General features: G+C 37.3%; 1 protein-coding gene across 3 annotated transcripts in view; it reads left to right on the forward strand.

The window, feature by feature from the left end:
• The window catches only part of ASAP2 (ArfGAP with SH3 domain, ankyrin repeat and PH domain 2), an 84,251-nt gene that overhangs the window by 28,309 nt on the left and 33,169 nt on the right, over positions 1 to 22,773 (forward strand). For all 3 annotated transcript variants that reach the window (XM_050315834.1, XM_050315833.1, XM_050315835.1), the window contains exons 4-9: positions 5,538 to 5,612; positions 7,211 to 7,260; positions 16,276 to 16,405; positions 17,883 to 17,968; positions 19,308 to 19,383; positions 19,884 to 19,970. In XM_050315834.1, coding sequence (XP_050171791.1) covers positions 5,538 to 5,612; positions 7,211 to 7,260; positions 16,276 to 16,405; positions 17,883 to 17,968; positions 19,308 to 19,383; positions 19,884 to 19,970 — 504 coding nt within the window. The remainder of the gene's footprint in view (positions 1 to 5,537; positions 5,613 to 7,210; positions 7,261 to 16,275; positions 16,406 to 17,882; positions 17,969 to 19,307; positions 19,384 to 19,883; positions 19,971 to 22,773) is intronic.

Raw genomic sequence — 22,773 nt, forward strand, 5'->3', positions numbered from 1 at the left:
GTAAGGTAGAGAAAAGCCATTATAAGGCTGCTCTGCTTTAACAGGACTTTCGGATGCTTGTTTTCTTTAATAATTTTAAAGGTTTCCCAAAAGACTGAAGTTTTTTGGACTTAGCAATGCATCAGTGTTTTAAGTATTTCAGTAACAGTTGAAGTGTCTTTGTTTGTTTGTTTTGTTTTTGGTTTTTGTTTGTTTGTTTTTTTATTAATCCAAAAAATGTAAACTATTCAAGGTAAAATTTAGGTCTTGGGGTTTTTATATGTATTTTACTATGTTGCTTTTATGTGTACACTTTCAAGTAGTGCTTAAAACAAAACAAAAAAAAATTGGCATTTACTGTGTATCAGGTTCTTGTACCCCTCACTTTAGCCATTCTAACACATTATTTGGATCAGTTTGTGATATATACTGTACCTTTTTTTCTCCTGCCATAGTTCCAGTATCAAGCTACAAATTTTTCTTTAACTTCTGTTTTTTAAGAAGATTGAGCAATCAGTTTGTCTTTTTGATAGTAAACCATCAGAAAATACTAGAGGCATTTTCAGAGGAAACATAGTGCCTTTTGTGGCAGGTACAGAATTGCTCTTTAATGGCAACTTTGTTTCTAAGTCCTAATTGAAAGGCAGCACCCACAGTTCCCAGGTAGGCTGGGTCACTATGGCACTTGCTTATAGTATTAATTACTCTGTTTTCTTAATAAATACAGTGCCAAGTGATAAAGGTGTGAAGCTTAATATGAAAAATGTTAGGACAAGGGAAGACTGATTGCAATATGTTTGCACTTTAAATATTTTCTTCTTTATATCACATTAGATTGCTACACTGAAAAGAAAAATCTGTAGTTGCACATCATCTTTGTCAGCACTCCTTGAAAAGGGATTTGATCTGTGAAAATGAAGTAGCTATTTAACAAATTCCATTTTCTGTATTTGTTGTTGTTCTACAAACTCTTGTCCTTTCTTTTTCATTTATTTAAATTTAAAACTAATGAAACGGGCTGGATTGAGAGGACTGCATCTGATATTTTCACTTTATGGAAGGTAGCTGGGAGAAAGAGGTTTTATTTTCTAGGAGTTGTATTGTACTTTTGGACTTTAGCCATACTTACTTTTTAAAACATAAGAAGAAAGGAGATTTGCTTAAATGCAAAAGGTAACATTAAAATTGAAGGAAATATTTTTTCTGTTTTATATCATGAGCTTAAGAAACTTATTTCCAGAATTTTCTTTTTAAGGCTAATAGTACAGACTAAGGCTTTTAAAAAAATGTTTGGTGCCTGAACCTTCACTCATCTTAGTTAAGTCCATGCAAAACTCTACAGATACATGTATTTGAGATTGAAGTATTATATGTGAAGGTTAAATTTTTGTGTTGTTTGTTTTTCACTGGTACACTGGAGGAAAACTTGGCTAATGGTGAGAGGAAAAGTGTTTGATTTATGCTTGTAGAGATATAAACCAACATGTAATTATTCGTCCTTAGTGGCATGGGTTCAGCTCCACCTGTGGAATCACATCTTTATTTGTTTGCCAACAAGATATTGATCCAACTGGAAGAAATTCAGAGGACAGTAACAAAAAATGATTAGGGCTTGAATAGGTTGATTTATGAATAAAGCTTAAAAGAATTTTAAATACATGGTTTGCCTCACAGATAACTGTGATTGTGGAAGAGGAAAATACTAAATTGCATATAAATGGGTTGTGTATTGGTGGTGGTCACGGGGCTGTTTCTAAGCAGTACATGATGGCAACACTTGGTATCCTGTGGGAAGGCATTTTTCTGGGCAGCTGAGCCCTTAGTGGTGTTCGGCTCCTGTTTCACTGGAGTGACTTTTCCTGTGGCATAACGGGTGGTGGGTGATGTCCCAGCTCAGCCACACACCTGTGCTGCTGTGGGGCAGGGACTGAGCACCGGGAAAGGCAGCGTTGTGTCCTTGTGTCCAGGGGAAGGCACAGTGCACAGATGGAAGTATGTGCTGCATCTCTTCAGGCTGCACCATTTTGTGGGCTCTTGGGCTCGTGTGCTAAAGCTGAACGTTCAGAAAACAAACTGCGTCCCATCTGGAGTGGCTGTTCTGGTTCCCCTTGCTCCCCACTGTGTTGGTTTGCCATGTTCTACTAAAGGTCACATCACTGGGAAAATTATTGAAAACTATTAAATCCAATAGCACTTGCCATGAAAAACCAAAATTCATGAAACAGTGATTTGTCAGCAGGAGTACTACCATCACCTGCAAGTTCACTGGTGGTTGAGAAGCCACAGCCAAGTGCATGGGCTGCATCTGAGGTTTAGTAATGGCAATAGGAGTTGTATTGTACTGTGACTGCCTGAGGATTAGTTTAAGTTGAAAAAGTTTTAAGGTCTTCATGTTTAAAGCATTTAACTTCTGAAGTACTGACAGGGCTTTTTTTTTTTTTCTTTTGCTTGGATTTAGAAAACAAAATCTTTAGAAGTACTGCAGGCAGCAGTATCCAAAGCTCCTATGGAAAAGACTCTTGTAAAGTAATCAGGAGGGCTGGCAAACAACAAACAAGAAACTTAACTGTTTAGCCATAGGCTCTTGAAACACTTGAACATCTTTCCCCTTTGCGAATGTTGGCTTGCTTGTTGCCTCTACCAGCACTTCTGGCAGCTACATGTTTCGTTTATATGTTCTCCCTCCTGCCATTTTTTCTTCTTCTCTGAGCCTTCTCCAACTTAGGAAGTTTTGATTTTTACCCTGTAATCTTTTTGGAAACTGTCAGAGGAAAACTGCAAATGCCAAAGCAGCAGTATTGGAAGTGGAAACGAGGTCAACTGTTTGTTTTTTTGGTTTTTTAAAACACATGGAACTTGCTAGTGTTCCTCTGAGACAGGATGACTTTAATTTCTGTGAAGCTTTCTTGCACCTTTGTGTATTTTTTCTAAAAGAATATTTTAAAACATAAAATAGTCAAAATGTAGAGGCTGTTGTATACATTCTAGCTCCCTGTACACAGAGTAGGAGCTGCAGCATATTAATGCTTCTCTGCATGCCAAAAATGGGTCTATATTTTTAGATAGTTCAGCTTAAGCTTCTCAAGAAAGAGGAGAAAAACATGTAAGATCTTTTATCTCTATATTGCTTGCTGTTTTATAAATATGAGCAAGTATGATTCATCTAACTAGGTTAATAACAACAAGTTCATGCATTATGTATGTTTACTTTTGTTGCAAATAAAATAGGAGCATAGGGAATACAATAGACTGATAGTAATGTACAGGTGATAGCACAGAGAAGGAATTAATTTGAATAGGCAAACATTCTCCAAACTTTTAAAATTAATTCTGAGTTTTTTCTCCTTTTTTCTTAAAATTGCTTTGGGCTCCAGGCCTCATGAATTGAAATTCTAGGAAACATGTATAACTGTTTTGGAGGCTGATTGATGTTTACATGACTGTGTCTGGGATAATACTTCAGGGTCTGATAATTTTTCTTTTCTTACGGAAGGAAAAAATGGTTGTCTTGAGTTCTACTGTTATGAAATACTTTGTTCTTCCTTTTTGTCCATTTACTGGATTTGAAAAATAATTAAATGGAGGCTGTGAAAGTATTGATCCTTAGGTTAGACATTTAACTGCATCGTACTCATTAAATAGAATGACAAAGTGAGAAACTGCATGGGATGATATCTTACAAGGGACCTCTTCTGCTTCTCCACCTGGATATCCATTCTGGATGTGCAACTTCTTCTAGATGTTTGTTGGGTTTTTTTTACTTAGGTTTTGTGTAGTTTCAGCCTTTTCACTTATCTCCTGTCTCTACAACATATAATTTTATTATCTTTGAGAGTGGTTATGTTGATATAAGCATGTTTTAGTACTGCTGAGGTGGATGGTTTCCAGGGCTGCCAGCTAAGCATGTGTAGATGTTGCTCATTCAGTTTTTGTAGGAAGTATTTAAAGAAAACAAACAACACAGAGTTAAAATTTAACTTGTTGATTCTAAGGGCCTGTGGCTGAGTCCTGCAGCTTGTTGGGGAGGAGAAAATGTAGGGTGGAGGAGTGGAACTGTGATTGGTGTTAAGAGTTCAAAAGACCAGATATTCTGTATTTCTTTAGCATTCCCATGCAGAGCCAATCTGTGTAACCTTTACAGTTGATGAAGGTTCGCTTTCTCTTCCTTTGGTGGCTGAAATTTCAAGCAAATGCAGTAAGGTGGTTTCTTTGAGGAGGAAGGGTGGGGGCCTTGGGCCCTTGCTTGTTTGTTTTAATAGCAGCTGCTAAGTCCCATTGGGGATGGGACCCCTGAGTCTGTTCTGGTGAGGCCACCAAGTAACTACGGGGTGATAATATTTTGTATTTCTCATTTCTGGGGAGACTAATAATTGCAAATACTTTTTGCTTGACATTTGTGTTAGTATCCTTTCTTTTCAGGATGGGTTGCACTAAAAGGGACTTGGATGTCCCTGGCATTATTCCTAAAGGAATACAAGCATTTGTTGCTGCATGATGGAAAGTTCTTGCTGTAGTTTGAACATTTGAAATGCATCTTCATATGTGGATTTCAGTGCTTCTTGGAAAAAAAATCCATTTTAAGAGAACAACTTACAATATCAAAAAAATAAACTCATCCAAGGGCAACCTTCACCAAACTGCTGCAAAAGTTACTCTGATTTTTTTCCCATCATATTGTTCTAAAGTAGTCTTTGCTTTGCTTTTCAGAGCAATCCATTTGAATTGTTACAGTTTAAGCTCTCTGCCTAGACATTATGGTCCATACCTTGAATGATTTCTCTGAATCATAAAGAAGATTATTTTTCTGGCTGTCTTATTCCTGCAATCTTTCTTCATTCTTTTTCCTTATCAAAATATTATCATACAGATACTTACTTAAAACCATGATTATTTTACTGTCTTCATTTGAAATTATTTTTATCTTCTTGAAGTACTTGTTTTCTCTTGAATTATAGTAAACTTACATACTGAAGACCTCGTAAAATCCTTATTTCAAAGTTCACATGAGATAAATAAGGCAGATGTATTACTTTTTAAAAACACATGGGAAATATTGGAATAGTGGCTTTTTTACAGGCCAGCATTCTTTATAGCTTCTGTCAGAATAAAATGCCATGTTATTGGAAGAGTTAGCAGATACATTTTATGGAATAAGTCTGAAGAGACTGGAAAATAAACAAGGTTAATTTAAAATACATTCATGAACTTAAAATTATTAGTGCTGAAAAATAGTATGATTGTTTTCACATAATTTAAATAGTGAAATCAGGCAATGTAAAAATTAGTGGTTTTATTTTGCAGTCACTGTTGGATGAGGTATTTATAATCAGCAGTAATTCTGGAAGTTTCCTGCTGGCTTGGGTTATGGTGTTTCCAGAGTAAGTTTAATTAACTCATGTTGCTTCCATCTTTGATTACTGGCTGTGCTGATAAACATCTTCATAAGGCAGGGATAGGAAAATAATACATAAGATTTCCTTGTGAAATGGGTGTATTAAGAGAGTTTATGTTCTGTGTCTAAATGTATTAAATGATTTGGTGTAATTTTCTTGTTACAGATTCAGAATATGAACAACATAATCACTTTTCCATTGGACAGTTTGCTGAAGGGAGATCTGAAAGGAGTAAAAGGGGTATGTTGACCTTCCTGTTTATATGTAAGATGATTGTTGGTGCAATGGATACATTTAGCTAGGGTATTAATCTTGTGTGATGGAAGGCATGGGATATTAAAGTAACCTATTAGCTTAATAAACAAGACTTTGGGGTTTTTGTTTGGGTTTTGTGTGTGTGTGTGTGTGAATTGAGTCATCCTTTCAGTTTGTGGTTTCGCCTACCACGTATTCTTGACTATGTGTACAAAGCAACATTTGAGAAGCTTTAAAAACAGGCCTGAGATACAGAAGATAAGCAGAGAAAGAGGTGTAAGATTCAGATGCTTAGTTGAGGAGTGGGTAGTACTATATTTAAAAGTATTATTATTAATATGTTTATTTAACATTCTAAACTTACCTAGAACTAAATGGATTATTAAGAAAGACACATTAGACTGTATGAGCATAGGATTTTTCTTAATGAAGCTGAAATCTATTTGTGCCCTGAGGATATTTCTTATTTGAAATAACAAGAACTCAGGACTCAAATGATGATATGTTTGTAATACATTTCAGAACCTATAGCCAACAAACTTGTTTGGCTTATGCTTTGTTTAGTGGTGAGCAAACAGGAAGCGACTGGCAGCTATTGTTCTAGGACATTGAAGGAAGAAGAAAAATATGTACATAAATTAAAAATGTTTCTGTAAATTACTGGAGGATAAATTGATTATTTAGTAAGATAGGCTTGTTATCTTTGTATTGTTTGCTTACCACAGTTCACTCCTCTTGTTCTTCTCTTTTTCCATGTCAGAATACATACATCTGTTACAGTACAGTGTTGCCCCACTGACTTGGGAATGAATTCAAATGCTGCTTTAGTTAATTTATTAATTGTCAAAATAACTAACTGACATGTAAGAATTAGTTCCTAATCTGTAGTTACAAAGTTTTTCCAGTGTCTGACAGTTAATGTTTTTTTTATGTAGTTGTCTGATCTCTTGAACTTCAGCAGAATTTCAGCTGTTCCATTTTCAGACATCAGCGAAATAACTTTACAACTTGTTAAGATCATTTTATCCAAATTACCTTCTCCAGAGGGGAGAAAATAAAGGAATTTGGAACATAAGTAATTTAAATTTCTCATGGAATTAATTACATTGAGCCGTATGGCCTATACTGGTCCCATTAAGTCAGTGGGAAATTGATTTCTTAAACTTGACTGGGATGAATCAAGTCCTTAGCCAAGACTGTGCTGCAGCCTCAGGATAGGTGCTTCTTTCCAGCAGAGCCAGAGATCGATGAGAAAATAGTTGCTTTAATTTATTGCTTAGTATGCTCTTGGGATACCATGTTTTACCTTTTAAGGAGTAAAATGGAGCTGTGAAAACCATAACAAGAAACATCCTGGAGATGCTTTTAAAAATATGAATGCATTAATGCTCTTTACAAGATTGTTTTCCTATGTGCAATATTACTTTTGCACAACCCTTAGGTGAGCCATTCAAGAAAGAATGAAGTCCCTTATTCTAGTAGACACTGCAAGTGGCCAAGGTGTGTCTTCACTGTTAGAGCCACAGTATTTTTCATATAAATAACTGGCTGTGTTTTTTTCTTTTTCCTTTCATTTTTTACAGGACCTGAAAAAGCCCTTTGATAAAGCTTGGAAGGACTATGAAACAAAAGTGTATGTATCTTTTAAACTTTTATTTAAAAGGGAAGTGTAACTGAAATCTGTAAAGGTCATTGTTTAATGCCAAGGTTGGATGCTCTCAGAAGGCGTATCGTGTACCAGAAGTGGATGTACGCCTATCTGAGGCTTGTAAATTGTGTCTCATGTCATGTGTTGTAGCCCAACTTACCATAAATCACTTGTTTGAAGGTACCTGATGCACTGTATAAACAGCTATAAAATAAGTGTATAAATAATGGAATTGAGTCAATAAAGCTCAACAGCTAATATCAAACACAATTGATTCTGGTACCTTGTAAATCTTAAGTGGTTCAGTGCCCTACATGAGGAACAGTTGTTTCCTGGGTCGGCTGGGTCAATTGTATCAGCACAGCTGATGGTCACAGAAGTAGAATTTTGTAGTGAGTTTTATTCCATATTACAGTATTACCTGGACTGTGAATATCAGTTGAGTTTTTGTGTCACGTGTCCACTATCTTTATTCTGAAATAATGCTGCATGTAGTAGGCCTTTTCTGATGATACAGGCCGAGAAGAATCACATCTGATGACACTGTTTAACATTAATAGCTTCCAGATCCACAACCACCTGGACTAGCTGAGTATCGAGCACCATTTTTTTTTTTTTCAGTTGCACAAAGTTATAATGGTTCTCTGGTGCCCACTGAGTTAGTCCTTCTGAAGTCTTCAAAAATTATTCTTCAAAAATTTTTACCTACCTGTAACTGGATTTTATAACAAGACATTCTGAAACACTGAGATAAACCTCCAGTCTGACTGTTGGAATCCTTGGAAGATTGTGATGGCTCCAGTCTTTCGTGTTCGTGATACCAGTGAGCAATCTCATTTGGTGCCATACCAGTTATTGACTGCTGAAGTAATTAACATTTCTAATCATTGTCCATGGCAGTAGTTGGTCTCTGAGGGCGGACCATAAAGAACAGTCCTACAATTTAGTCTGCTATTGTCTACCAGTACTTGATTGCTGGATCTGAAAGCTTGTTTACTTGTGTATAAGTGTTATAGTGGCATCCCACAAAGTTTATGTGCAGAATTTAAAATAAATTTGCATGCGGCTGGGGCATACACCAAGAGCCCTCTTACTACTGGACCTGTTATCTCTGCTGCTTTTAGGATTTCTGATACAATATTCACAAGGGTGTGTTGAAGTGGTATAAAGATCTGTACTTGATCCACAGTTTGCTCAGAGCTGATAGCCTTTTTCAGAATCAGATACTCCAGAAATATTTTCAGTTGTTATTTAATTTAGTTAAGTACTTGAAAAGTAAAAAAATCCTCTTAGAAATATAAATTTAGAATCTGTATATTTGGGGATTCTCATTTTAGGTTTGAACATGTTGGAATGTTGCTGTGTCATTCAGGACCTAAAAACGTGATGTTGTGTTTTCTGTCTGTGGGGTTGAATCCATTGCTGTTTGTATGATATAATGAGATTTTTTTGGTTTAACCAGCAGTTCTCTAGAAAGCCTATTTTGTGACGTTGCTTTCAAGTAAAAGACACTTGTGTTTTGATCTGAAACACGTTTCTTTTTCCACTGTAAGGAAATACTTCTTTTCAAGTTACCTCTGTAGTTTCTGCAAATTCTTAGCAAATGAAGCAGACCTCCTTGACAATGCTCATTTCTAAGTCGTTTACATGTCAGGTTATTCAACTTGCAAAAGCTGAAGGTAGCACATGTTAATCAGGAAATTCTTTCAGATCCATGAACCATTTCTTTTGATATTTCTGAGTGGTGGGCTGGTACAATTGCTGAGTGGTCTGTTTTTTTTTTTTCTTTAAGTGGTTAGATGAAAGCTCCACATCAATATTGCAGAGTTTAAAGCTGTTAGTCCAACCTGTTTGACTCCTTGACTTTGATGAAGACCAAAGAATTGTCTGCTTGACGCTTGGGATAGGGAGCCTGGGAATTCTGTGTTCAAGAAAATTCTTTGAAACAATAGGCTACTTTTTTTGCCTTTTTTTTTTTTGTATGTGGTTGTTTTACAACAGCAGAAATTACTTAAGGTTGGCAGTCAGGGAGTACTGTTTTTCACTGCAAGCTGTGTTGCTTGTGCCAAGGAGCAGACCAGTTTTCCACGGTTTTGTTGAGTTAAATTCAGTAGGACTGTGTGATTTGTCAGACCTCTTGAGCATAAGATCAGTCCTCAGATTAAGTTGAGATGTTCCCAGCTGTCATTACTGAGCATTGGTCTTTACAAATCAGAGATGGGAAGTTTAATGATGTGGTTTTTGAGACTAGGATGAGAATATTAATTTGACCTTGTTCAGGTCAACTTTTATCTCATACTAAATTTGGGACATAGGAATACAATGAGGTTTCTCTGGGTTGCTATTATATATGCTGCTGAGGTTTCTTGAGAATTAAGCTGGTTTTTGTTCTGTGGCTGTTCCAAGTGGATCTGAACTTCCTTGTAGCTGTGCATTTTGGTCATCTGTAGCAGTAGGTGGATGCAGACTTCCTTCAAGAATTCTTAAGTGCAGATTTTGATGTTTTTGTTGTTGTATCTTGGTAGTCTGTGTTTTAACAAAAAGGACAAAAGGACTGGTGGAGGTAACCTCAGTCTCACCTACGGCTTGGGTTGCCAGAGCAGAATGGTGGGTGTAGTTGCTGATACCCAGAGATTTGTTCAACCTTCTTCAATGCGGTACTTTAGATGACTCCTTGTTTGGATTGGGCCAAAACCCAATCCTAGATCTGTACGTAGCTAGCTGTCTTTTCCAGTGATTCTTCTTGAAATATGTGAATAAGTCTTTTTATTCTTTTTTTTTTTTTTCTTTATTCCTCTCTCTTTTCCCTTTGGGTTAACAAACCAGGCTGCTAGGTTGCTCTTTTTCTGCACATCCCTCTGTATCATATGCTTAACATCATATCATTCGTCTGCATTTCCTACTCACAAGTACAGACCTGTGAAGAGATGTGCCAGATAGCAAAGCAGTATTTTTGTAGTCTGTGGGGAAGTGACAGTCTTCATCCTGATTGCTGTCTTTATAAAGAAGAATTAGAGCTTATTTCTCACACTGTCTCATCTCACTTACTTGCATCTCTATGATGACCTCTCAAGTGCAAATACACCCAAGTGTGACCTATTTGAAAAGAAATAAAGTTAATTAAAAAATGGCCTGTTTTGCTTCGTCCCCTTAACAACTTCTAAGCTACCACTCCAAACACGATATGTAATTAAATGTATTTAAAATTACTATGTATTTAATTCTTGTTTGGGAGAGGGATGTTAAGATCCGTTCTTATGCTCTTGGATCAGCATTCATCATTGTTAATTATTACACAATAATAATCTTCTTTGCCCTGTAGCCAGCTAACTTCTCAGACTGTTTTCCTGAGAATCACCTTAGTTGAAGTAACTGAGGGAGGCTGGATCCATTTTTCGTTATGCCCTGGGGCTGCCCTTGAACAAGAGAGTATGAGGAGCAAGTAACCTTTAGCTTCATGTAAGCCTACCTCAGTCAAAAACTGGGACTGTCCTCAGGGTTACCTCATGTAATCTTTTCTCACCATCAGTCATTAACATGATTCGGTTGGAGCCATAACGATTTTAAGACGTTTTTAAAGCTTTAAAGCAGTGCATTTCTCTTGGGACCTCAGTTGCAGCCGTTGTTTCCCCCATGAGAGCTGGGAGATGCTGGCAGCCACAGCGGCGGCGCCGCGGGACTGGGCCGTGTCCTTCGGGGAGGGCCGTGTCAGACTGGGCTCTTTGTGCTACGAGGGCAGTTGTTGTCCCACATGTACTGAAACACTGATGGCAGACGTGCCAGGGGAGCATACGGGGAAGGAGTACACATGTCATAAAAACTGCTCATTCTCCCAGCAGACAGATCAGATTCTGGAAGGCACCGAGCCAGATTTCACCCACGTATTTCAGTCTAATCGGTCCTGTTGGGATAGATTCGGAGGTAAAGACTTTGTATCAATTTTGCGCAGGAAATAGAAGCAGAAACGTACTGAAGGATACTATTTATGAATTTTTTAGCTGAATATGTCTGTATTGCAGACACAAACCTGACTTTCCTGAAAAGAAAGGTTATTTTTTTTAAATAAAAGTGTCTTATATGGGGGTCTGTAATTATACATTATCTTCAGAAATCCTCTTTAGTAAGCGTTGTGCTAATGCTGTGAAATGTAAAGGTTTAATGAAGTAATAAGCTATTCCTGGGAAGGCTGGCTGCCTCTCCTCTTTTGCCATTCTCCTTTTAAAAACTGGGCGTGAGGTCTCTTGTGCACAACTGCCTGAAGAGAACAAGTTGTTTAAATGTGCTTATGGCATTATAAGATGAAGGCAGTAACCTTCATTACATTATTGTGAAGAAATGCAAGTGCTCATATCTAGATATAACTCTGTTGTTAATGATTTTTTTCTGACTCATTTAAAGTCAATGGAAAAATGAGCAAAGTCTAAATACAGTCTTCTGTAAAGATGTGTGTACCGCTACTTGTTTAAGTGATGATGTTTCCAGTTTGGTAAACTCATGTTTTAAAGAATATTAAAAAAAGCTTTTATCAAATTACTTTTCCAAAGCTCTAACTTGACTCAGTAGATCATTGATATTCATAGATGGTAGATATTTTTGTCACATTTCCTTTTAAAGCAACTGCATAAGACATAGTGGAGGTCACAGCTTGAATATAGTGACATAGAATGAAAATGCTAAGCAAGGTAGCTCTAATATAGAATCACAGAATAGAATAATATAATCATTTAAGTTGGGAAATACCTTTAAGGTCATCAAGTTCAGCCATAAACCTAACACTGCTAAGTCTACCACTAAACCATGTTCCTAAGTGCTGTATATACACATCTCTTTAATACCTCCAAGGATGGTGACTCAAGCACTCCCCTGGGCAACCTCTTCCAATGCTTGACAGCCCTTGCTGGGAGAAATTTTTTCTAATATCTAATCTAAACTTCTCCTGGCTCAACTTGAGGCCATTTGCTCTTGTCCTGTTGCTTGTTACCTGGGAGAAGAGACTGACCTCCACCTCATTACAACCTCCTTTCAGGTAGTTCTAGAAAGCAGTAAGGCTCCCCTGAGCCTCCTTTTCCCCAGGCTAAACAATCCTAGGTCCCTCAGCTACTCCTCATCAGATTTGTGCTCCAGACCCTTCACCAGCTCCATTGCCCTTCTCTGGATGTGCTCCAGCACCACAGTGTCTTGCTTGTGATGAGGGGCCCAGAGCTAAGCCCAGTACTTGAAGTGGGCCCTCACCAGTTCTGAGTACAGGACAATCCCTGTCCTGGTCCTGCTGGCCACACTGTTGCTGATCCAGGCCAGGATGCCAATGGCCTTCTTGGCCACCTGGGCACACTGCTGGCTCATGTTCAGCTGCTGTCAACCATACCCCCAGGTCCTTTTCCAATGAGACAGCTTTCCAGCCAGTCTTTCCCCAGCCTGTAAGGCTGCCTGGGGTTGCTGTGACCCAAGTGCAAGACTCAGCCCTTTGCCTTATTGAATTTAATACCATTGGCCTCAGCCCATCAATCCAGGCTGCCCAGATCCCTCTGCAGAGCCTTCCTACCCTCCAGCAGACCCATACTCCCACCCAGTTCAGTGTTCTCTTAAAAACTAAGAAGTGAGAGTGAACTCAATCCCCTTGTCCAGATGACTGAGTAAAGACATTAAATGGGGCTGGCCCCAGTACTGAGCCCTGGGGAACACCACGATTGACCAGGCATCAGCTGGAGCAGCTCCATTCACCAGCACTCCTTGGGCTCAGCCATCCAGCAAGTTTTTCTACCCAGTGATAAACAAAGTAGCCTTCAGAAGCACTCCATTTTCCAGAGTTCTCCCAATTCAAGCGTGTTTCTTCCAGGTGCTGTTCCCAGTCTCTGCAGCTTCTCATGTACTTGGCCAGACTCAGCCTGGCTTGCTGCTGTATGGAGAAGGAGAAGAAGAGCAAGAGTTGCTTCCCATCCAGCCAGTTCACTACTGCTGCATATGCACAGGGTGCTCTGGTTGTTTACCCTTATTGACTGGCTGAAAATAAATACCAGTCTTTGGTATTTATTTATACCATGATCTATATGGCAAAATTGATTTATTTGAAATGCAAATTATAATATCGAAAAACAGTTGCTTTTCAATTTAGAACTGTAAAAATAGTCTTGTTTTGGAAACTGAATGGGTGAGACCATTCACTTTGTTTAACTTTTCGGTTGTTCTTTATCCTGTGTTTCAGCTTTGCTTGTCTGCTCCACGCATCTGAGCTCACTGTATATTAGTTATGTGCAGCTGCGTTGTAAATGGACTGACGTGTGCTCAGAGTTTAATCTTAGTCAGCAAAGTCTATGTGATATATGTGGTATGTGGTGCACGAGCTTCAAGAGCAGCAGCATTACAAAACGTTTACTGCTTTCCTGTTGCTTTTGGAGTGGGTTTTTTTTTTGAGTTTTCACAATTTTCTTATTAATTTTGCCTAACTGATGTACCTGGAAAACCGGAATACCCTGCAATATTTGAAATTCCACAGTATTATGCCACAGAACTACCTTTGCCAAAAGGATTTGGTTAATGTCAAATAGAGTGACACTTGAAGCTGAACTGATCCTTGCATTTGGATGGGAAACACAGCCAAGCTTTTGCACGCAGATTTGCATGCAAAACTGCTGTACAGAATTTCTTTGTTTCCCTAGAAACAAAGTGTCCTATAGTATCAGTCAGATAGGAGGTAGCAAAATAGCAGGATAAATTCTGGATTACAAAGATGAAGATGTAGTTAGAGATTAAAAGCACAAGTAATAAATGCACATGTGAGATGCGCTGTCGTGTCTCTGGTATTTGCCACTGAGAGGTGCTTTGGGGCTTTTGGCAAAGCATCTTTTTGAGGTTTTGAAGCAATATAGCCTGAATCTCCAACAAATGGCTTCAAGGATGTCTTTCTCTGAATTACTTGGTAGAGATTGGTATGCTTTTGTCTTGGTTTAACTATTTTTTTGCCTGTAGAACATGATTTATTCTTTAAAGAATTGAAAAGACTCTTTCAGCAAAATCTAGCATTCTTTAAGAGGAATACAATGGATGCTGTGATATTGTACATAATGTTTGACTTTTTAGCAGTATTAATTGTCCTTTGGTTTAACTAGCATTTAGAGACACTTTATGACATGCTAATAAGCTCTTACGATTTTGGAGACGGCTTTGTCATCTTGTGTTTGAGTATTATTCTCTGTAAACAATGAAAATACCATACAATAGCAATTGATAGTTATTAGCCTTCACAACACATTTCAGTGAATTCTCTGACCTCAAGAATTGTTAAGTTATATGTGGAAATTGAGAGAACTGAAACATCCTGGATCTTTGCTCTGCAGTTTGAGTGTTTTAAAACTATCAAAATTGATATAATGTAAACTCTCCTAGAGCGTGTGCTAGAAAGGAGCTGCGTGTTTGTCATTTTCTGTTAGTCTTTTTTGCAGTGGTTTATCTTCATTGTTCAGGTTTGTCTGGTTAATTCTTGTGTTTGGACTCTGTTTTCCGTGCCTACAAAACGGCGTAATTGGCAGTAACTGGGTAAGAGTACAGACTAATTTTTCGTGAAAACAGAACAGTCTGGAATTGAGGTTTTATTCAGGTGACTGGAGTTTTTCAGAATATTTATTTCGAAGGAGAAGAGCTTCTCTCCAAACATGTGCTTCTGGCAAGATGTGATGGGCTGAGGAGGAGTGCAGTGCTGGCTGGATGTCCTGGCTGCTGGAATATCACACAGGGATGGCTCTGCTGTGCCTGCCAGTGCTGAGAGCTCAGTGGGGCTTTTCAAATTGCTGCTTAAAATGTTTCCCAGTGGGTATGTTATGGGGTGGGATTAATAGGATTAATTCTCGTTTTTCCTTACTGCCTGAGGTGTAACAGGAGGCAGTTCCTCATTCTTGAGAAGTGTAAGTTCAGAATACTTTGTTGATTGGAAGTCCTTAGACCATCTAGGACATTTTCTGTAAGCAGTTAAGGTAATGTTAACATCAGGTTAAGAGAGTACTTGAGACATGTCATCTTTTTAGAGAGAGAACTGAGAGACACTTGACTACCCAAGAGGAGGTAGGACAGTTGTGTGTGTTATTTGTTCCTCTGATTTCCTTCCTGTATTCCTGTGTAATGCTTCCTCTTGTTCACAAGCAGTAGAGCATTTCCTCAGGAAGCTTTTTTTGAATTTTCAGATTCTAAACGGTATGAGTGGCAAACTAATAGTCTTTCTCCAAAAAGCGAACACCCTTATTTATTTTCTTATTATCTTTCTCTTTTTCCATATCAGACCTGTCTAACTGGGTTGTCTAATTATGCCACTGCCTTTAGGAACAGTACAAAGAATAGCTGTAACAAATGCACAAGTGTGTTTATGGGAGTATGGCAGGCACTGGTTATCCATTTATATTCTACAGGAGAACCTGTTTTATTCAGAGCTCTTGGAAAATGTTCGTGGAAACTTTTAGGGAATTAGGACAGCTGGTCTAGCAGACTTTCAAGTCTGCAACACAGCCGGCTGGCCGGCATTCCCAGTGCCAACTGGCTCAGCAGCAAGTAGAGACAGCAACTGTGATTTTGGCTTAGGAAACCCTGTATATATAGAAGATGACTTGATGACAGGCAAGACTCAATAAATCTGGTGACATAATTGAACTCTGTTAAGCAGTGTTTGCTCTGTTGGGATTAAACAACCCCCTATGTTTTCAATTAAAGCTCATTATTTTTTCTGTATTTTCTTTCTTCAGAGTAAGAACTTAGTATCTTCTCACTTAGTGTCTTCCTTTGGAATATTTGTCAGAACATTATTTTAACAGATGATTGAATTAGATTTCAGCTACTGTATGTCATTGCCGATCTTTAGTCATTGTCAAATTTCAAATGAAATGTCATCTGGAAGTGAGTCGTATGCAAAGCTAGAGGAGTTTGGCTCTGCATCTGTCAGAAGACTTTGTGAATAATCAGATTTCCTGAGAAGCTGTGGATTTCTCACTTCATTGACTGATTCTTTTTGCCTTATAGTACAAAAATAGAGAAGGAGAAAAAAGAGCATGCTAAGCTACATGGGATGATCCGTACAGAAATAAGTGGAGCTGAAATTGCAGAAGAAATGGAGAAAGAAAGAAGGTTCTTCCAGTTACAGATGTGTGAGGTAAGATGCAACGTGAAATTCATATTGTTCTGCTGCTGTTTTTAGGAAAGATTTGAAAAACACAATTGTTTTATGGTAGTTGTGACACTAAAGGGAAATGCCAAGTTATTAATGGCCTCCATTTGTGAGAACACACTTTTTTATCATGTGCAAACTTAGGAGGGAATTTAGGTATGTTCTAATTTCACTTAACAAGTAAATTAATGCAAAGCTCAGTAAACCACTAAGAGATTAAAATAAATAAGCCTTTACACTACTAATTCACTTTAAGTTATTTTAAGCCCTAGATCATTCTCTGAATTGTTCCCTGTGCTGACAGCTGTTGCGTTATCAGGAGGAGAGACTAGTCTAGCACAGTGCTGGGCTGGTGCAGAGAAAAAGTGCTAAGGATGGAATCCAGTTGTCTTTCAAGATGTTTCAGAATGTTTCTACTTGGAAATCTTTGTGATTTTGCAGTATGTTAAATCTCATATTTCTGGTTCGATTCGTTTAAGGACATGTCTGGTTCCGTGGTTGGGAATTCAAGTTGCTGTGTTCGTTTTTTCTATTCATTAACTCAAAAATATACCATGGATGATTTTACAGTGATGATTATAGATAATTTGACTCATATAACAGCATAGCATAACTGCAGTTGTCCTGAACACCACTTCTAGTAACTGCTTGCTCTCAACAGGAAAGCTTCACATTCCTATACAGAGTCAGACTAAAGTGTTCAAAACGCATAAAGAGATTGGAGTGCCCAATAAACATATGGATGTTGTCAGCTAATTGCCCATCTGTATCCTTCCTAAGAAACAACCAGGAACAGATGCTTCTCTCTTGCTGTGTCACAGTAAAGGCAAAGTTCACGTGAGTCAGCTGTAGCGGTAATGCAGGGTGAAGTCTGTGAAATTGGATCAGGTTACCTTAAATATGGAATAGCTGAAGTGTATCCTGTATTTCTTCAGATTTTGGACAAAAAAAAGTTTTTACTTGGTTACCTCTGAATAGTCATAAAAGGGGACTTTTTGATAATGAAAACTATAAAATCAACAGGTAGATTTTAAAAATTGTTAAAGTAATCCCTCACTTTTTTTTTTTTAGTAAACTGGTTTCCTCCTTAATGACCTCTGTTTAACAATGAATTTAACAATTAGTAAGATAGATTCTTAGGTGTGCTCCTAGGTTTAAGAATGGGTTCCTAAATCTGCCTCACAAACGCTTCCATGCTTCCTTTAACAGAGGCTTTCCCAAGGAGCCTTAGAGGATGTTTTAACAATTTGAACAAATCAAAGTGAAATATCCTCATGGGATATAAAAAATCAGCAGTGACAACAATTCCATTTGTGTAATTTAACCCTTGAAACCACTTTTTGGTGCATTCCCTTTAGGTCTGCAACTGTTAAAGCTTGTTGAGATATAACTGAAAGTAAATGTTAAAAAAAACACTGTAGCAGTAATAATTGATTTCTTTTGTGAATTACTGTTTTAACAGTACCTGCTGAAAGTCAATGAAATCAAGATTAAAAAGGGAGTGGACTTGCTTCAGAACTTGATCAAGTACTTTCATGCTCAGTGCAAGTATGTTTTAGTTTTCTTTGTATCTACACAATAACTGGAGCAATGTTTTGTTTTCAACTTTTGACATCATCATAATGCTTTTCTAGAATTTTCAAAATAAATATTAAGATTCAACTGTTCTTGCTGATATCTCTTGACAGATTACTTTTGTTATAGACGAGTTATTCCTTTTGTTACCATTTTCTAAAAGATGTAATGAGGTTGAACTTGTCTCTTGAAAGGAGTGCCAAACAATAATTTATGTTTATAAACTGCTCCTGAAACACAGCTAGTCCATTAGTTTTGATGGACTTTTTTGAGTGTATCTAGCAATGATCTAACTTAATTCTCTGCTAAAGAAAACTAAATTGCATAAGCAGTGAGTTTAAACTATATTGAAAGAATCACTCTTTTTCTAGTTAATTGGAGGACCCAGTAATAAAACACATAGTTCTCATTAGAATTATGTACTTTTTTATGATACTCTTACAAATCAGTAATGTACCAATGAAGTCACAGCTATAACCTTAAAAGAGCCACTGCTAACCAGTTGAAATCAGTAAGTTTACTTCTTCAAAAACCAGTCTGCATCTATGTATTTTTCCCCTTATGTTGCTTTTAAAATTAGTTTTACTTGTTGTATGTTGCTCATCTGCTCTGTCCATTTAATAAAATTTCAACAGCATAAATGCTGTGCTGTGTTGTCACTTTCATGTCTGTTTCCCAGAATAAAATTATTCATGTTGCAAACAATGCAGCAATTTTTAATCAAATATGCATGCAATTGTGGTTTCTTAAAATTTATTTTTAAAACTGGAATTATTGGGGTTTTTTAAAAGCTGGAATACTTGGCATAGATAATGTTACTCTGCCAATTCAAGAATACATATAATACAGTAAGATGTAGCATACTCAGTTTACATGTAGAGTGTAATTAATGCTTGGGAAACAAAGGGGATTTCCTTTAGTAGAAAGATTGCATCAGACCTGAAATTATTTGGCTTCAAGAAGTCATGATTATTTTATATCTACTAGAGCTTTTGCTGTTCTGCAAATGAATCTTGCTTGTTCTGGGCCTTCACAAAATGGGATGAGAACCTGTATTTGAGGTGAGAATGAGGAAAATTCATGTGGCAGTGTATTGTGGCAGTTCTGAATCTAATTGGGGATTTTGCATGTTAGAATAAGCTGTGATGGAAATAAAGAGGTGAATCAGCCACAGATGCATTATAAAAACAGTTTAATGTTTTGAAGTTTATGGCATGGCATAGTAATATGTATGTCTTCCTTTAGCAACTTTTTAAGCAGAAAATAGAAAGTAAAGTTTAATAACAGCTGGCTTTTTGCTTTTCTTTTCAAGTTTCTTTCAGGATGGGTTAAAAGCAGTTGAAAGTCTCAAGCCATCAATTGAGACGCTCTCGACAGATCTTTATACGGTGAGTAGCAAACTTTCACATTTGTGTTGTAAATTTAGTTTTTTACAGTAGAAGCACGAACACTTTGGTTCAGGTTGGCTGTTTTAATAGTCAGCATTTTAAGGGTTTTAGTAGATTGTTGAGTAAAATCTTGTTCCAGTATAGCATTCAGAAGCCTTAGTTTCAGTTCAGGACCCCACTGTGTAATGTGTTAGGAAAACAACCTTTGCTCTAAAGTGTTTACTGACTAAGTGGAAAATAACAGGTGGTTTCAAATGGAACACAAGGAAGCAAGAATATTGTGAGGCAATATGAAAACCTTAATCCAGCAACATCCTTGCCATTATCAAGTTTTCTGAAGATATAAAGGAAAATAAATAGATTACATTATCTTTTCTCTTTGTTTTCGTTCTTGCTGAACATTTCTTAGAAAAATGAACCAGTTAAGCAGCAAATTTGAAAGACCTGCATTGAAAATAGAAAATAATGTTATTTTTAACCTGTGTTTTTATTCATTCAAGATTAAACAAGCACAAGATGAAGAAAGAAGACAATTAACACAGCTTAGGGATATTTTAAAATCAGCACTCCAAGTTGATCAGAAAGAGGTAAGCATATAAGATGGTTAACTTTGTAATACCTATTTTAATTACTTCTAACGTAATGTTAGTATTCAAAACAGTTGTTTTAACTTTTATCAACCATCTAATTTCTTTTGTTCGTTCATCTTTGTTTTGGTGTTGATATCAAAGTTTCTGACAAAAATTTTTAAATTAATGGCCACTAAAAGTATGAGACTTACTGAAAAGTAATTTCTTTGTGTTACCAGTATTGCAAAATAACTTAGATGGTGCAGTGTTACTCAAAGTGAGAATGAAAGAACTTTGGCAGTATTAAGGAGACCCTATTTGTGGAACCTTATATCTCAATACTATTCCAAACTGTATAACGATTATGTAAAACTGAACTTCAAATCCCAAACCACCTCTGTCATCATCTGTAAAAGTAACAGTTAAGTTTGATACTCTGCTGCAAGATGCCAGGGTTCAAATGTGCAAGGGCTGGGTCAGTTTGGCAATCCAACAAAAAAGTATTTTTTGAGTTTTGATTATGATTGCTGTTAGATTCAATGAGTTCTGGAGTAGTTTCATTTGCAGACTCTGATCTGGAAGTAAGCACCTTTTGTATACTCTAATCCTAAATATTAGGTCTACTTTTGTTTCAGATTGCTAGTGCTTCTTTGTAGAAATAAATGCCAGCCAGCTTTCTTTGTTTGGCTGCTAGGCCATGAAAAGTGATGAATGAGCCCCCTCCCTCGTTTCAGATTCTCTTTCTGAGAGGGATCATGATGAAATAGTTTAGTCTGTAGAGCTCAGACTTCCTTGATGTTTTCCGGTCTTGCTTCGATCTTCCCATAAAAGTTACGGTGACTCCTGGCTTTTACTGGTGACAGATGATGGTTGGTGAGCAATGTAAACGAGTGAAAGATGTCCCTGCCCACAGTTGGACTGGCTGATCTTTAAAGGTCCCTTCCAACCCAAATCCATGTGATTCTGTAACCCGCTGACAGGCATTTGGAACAACCTTGAACACTCTTCACTTTGAGATGCTGTTTGTTACCTTGTGACGTTTGTGATCATGACCGTTGCGTACAAAGTTCCATACAGTCTGCAGGCCCTTTCTTAGATTCTGCCTGGCATTCAGGACTCACTGATTTGCCAAAAACTTCCAAATTTGAGCTCTGCAGAATTATAGACCAGTGATCCTCATGGAAATGGTGACTGCTTTGGGTTCACTATTGATTGCCCACTCTCAATAAGGAGTCATTGCTGTTTGGGGTGTGTTAGCAGGCCTCTTATTTTAACTGGGTCGTTACTCGAGAGAGATACCAGAAGCAGTTGGGTGTCGTTGTTGCTGCAAATGTTGCTTCTCTATGTTTACCTCTTTATCAGTGATACTGATATTAAATGTATATGGAAGATGTGATGAGTACACATCTGTTCATAAACTCATAAATTAATAATAACACATAAATTTATTATTTCTGCTGGGTTTGTGACATCTAAAAATGCAAGCATAAGAAGTGTTTTGTGCTATAGCTATTATTTATTAATTCTGCAAATCTAGATATAGATGCTTACCTGCAGAGCACGAGAAGTATAATTATTTTTAAAGTTTTTTTGAAAACATCAGTTAATCAGTGGGATGCCAAAGAGCTGTGGTATAATTTACTGTACAACCCACTAATATTATTCTTGTTGCACTGTAATTTCCTTTACTATAACTGATTTCTTTTTCCTTCCTGAAATGCATTTACATTTTGTGACCGAAGTCTAGGAGAGTAAGTGTTACCATGTTTTAATGAAAATAATTGGCATGATTTTCATTCAGATTTCAAGAAACTGGATTTTTCCTCTGAGCTCTTGTCTGTTGGCATGAAGACTGGTTTGTTCTTTCTCCACTTTGGTTTGGTTTTTTTGTACCAAAAAGCAAAAAAAAGAAGTTACCAGATTGTTCTTGGGGAAAAAAATTGTTATAAGACTAATTGGTGATTTCTGTGACACTTTCTTTTGGAAAATTAAATCCAGTTGCTTGATTTGATGTTCTTGCAAGATTTTGAAAATATTTGCATTTTTAATTAAAATGGACTTCATGTAAGAAAGGATAGAATGTTGACAAATATTGTTTCTGTTATGTTTAAAAAAAGAAAACACACAAGCACTCATAGTGAACTTTCTTTTGTTGTGCCTGTATATGTAGTTTCCTCCTGCACAGAACTTCCTCAAACCTGGTTTGTATTGAAACTTCTTTTTGAAATGTCATTTTGTGTACACCTTTGTAATTTTTAATTTTCAAACTTTGAGTTTTCAAACTATAGAGGTCCTGCAAGTTTTGGAGTCAACCTTAGAGCTGTATTGCCTAAGCTGTTCTTGTTTCCATGACCTTGGGTGAGGCCACCTCCTGTGACAGTAGTGTTTAGATTCGCTTCTCCTTCTTTGGTAGGACCTGTAATCTATTTAGGCCTCTGTAAAATATGACACACTTTGTGTTTCCTGACAAAAATTACCATAGCTGTGCTATAGGAGAGGCTGCCTGCAGGGAGTTCTGGTAGATATGTCTTTTAGAGGCTCTGTGGGGCTGTAATAGGTAAGGGATGGATCTCTGAAACATCCTGCAAATGCCAGAGAAGTTCAGGCTCCGGAAGAGCTCTAAGGACTTTTTTTGGCAGCTTTACACACTGGAATGATCTGAACAGTCTAAAAATCCTGCTCCATGGGAGCTGTGGAATGGCTAGCCAGAATTTGTGGTGTGTAACTTGAAGCACCTTGTACTGGACAGTTCTGTTGTGTTCCCATAGTGGGGCTGATAAATAGGATTTTAGAATATCTCTTACCGGTAGTCACACACCAT

This window comes from Myiozetetes cayanensis, unplaced genomic scaffold (assembly GCF_022539395.1).
Source record: "Myiozetetes cayanensis isolate MyiCay16 unplaced genomic scaffold, myiCay2020 scf2-11, whole genome shotgun sequence".
In the NCBI taxonomy this organism is placed as follows: Eukaryota; Metazoa; Chordata; class Aves; order Passeriformes; family Tyrannidae; genus Myiozetetes; species Myiozetetes cayanensis.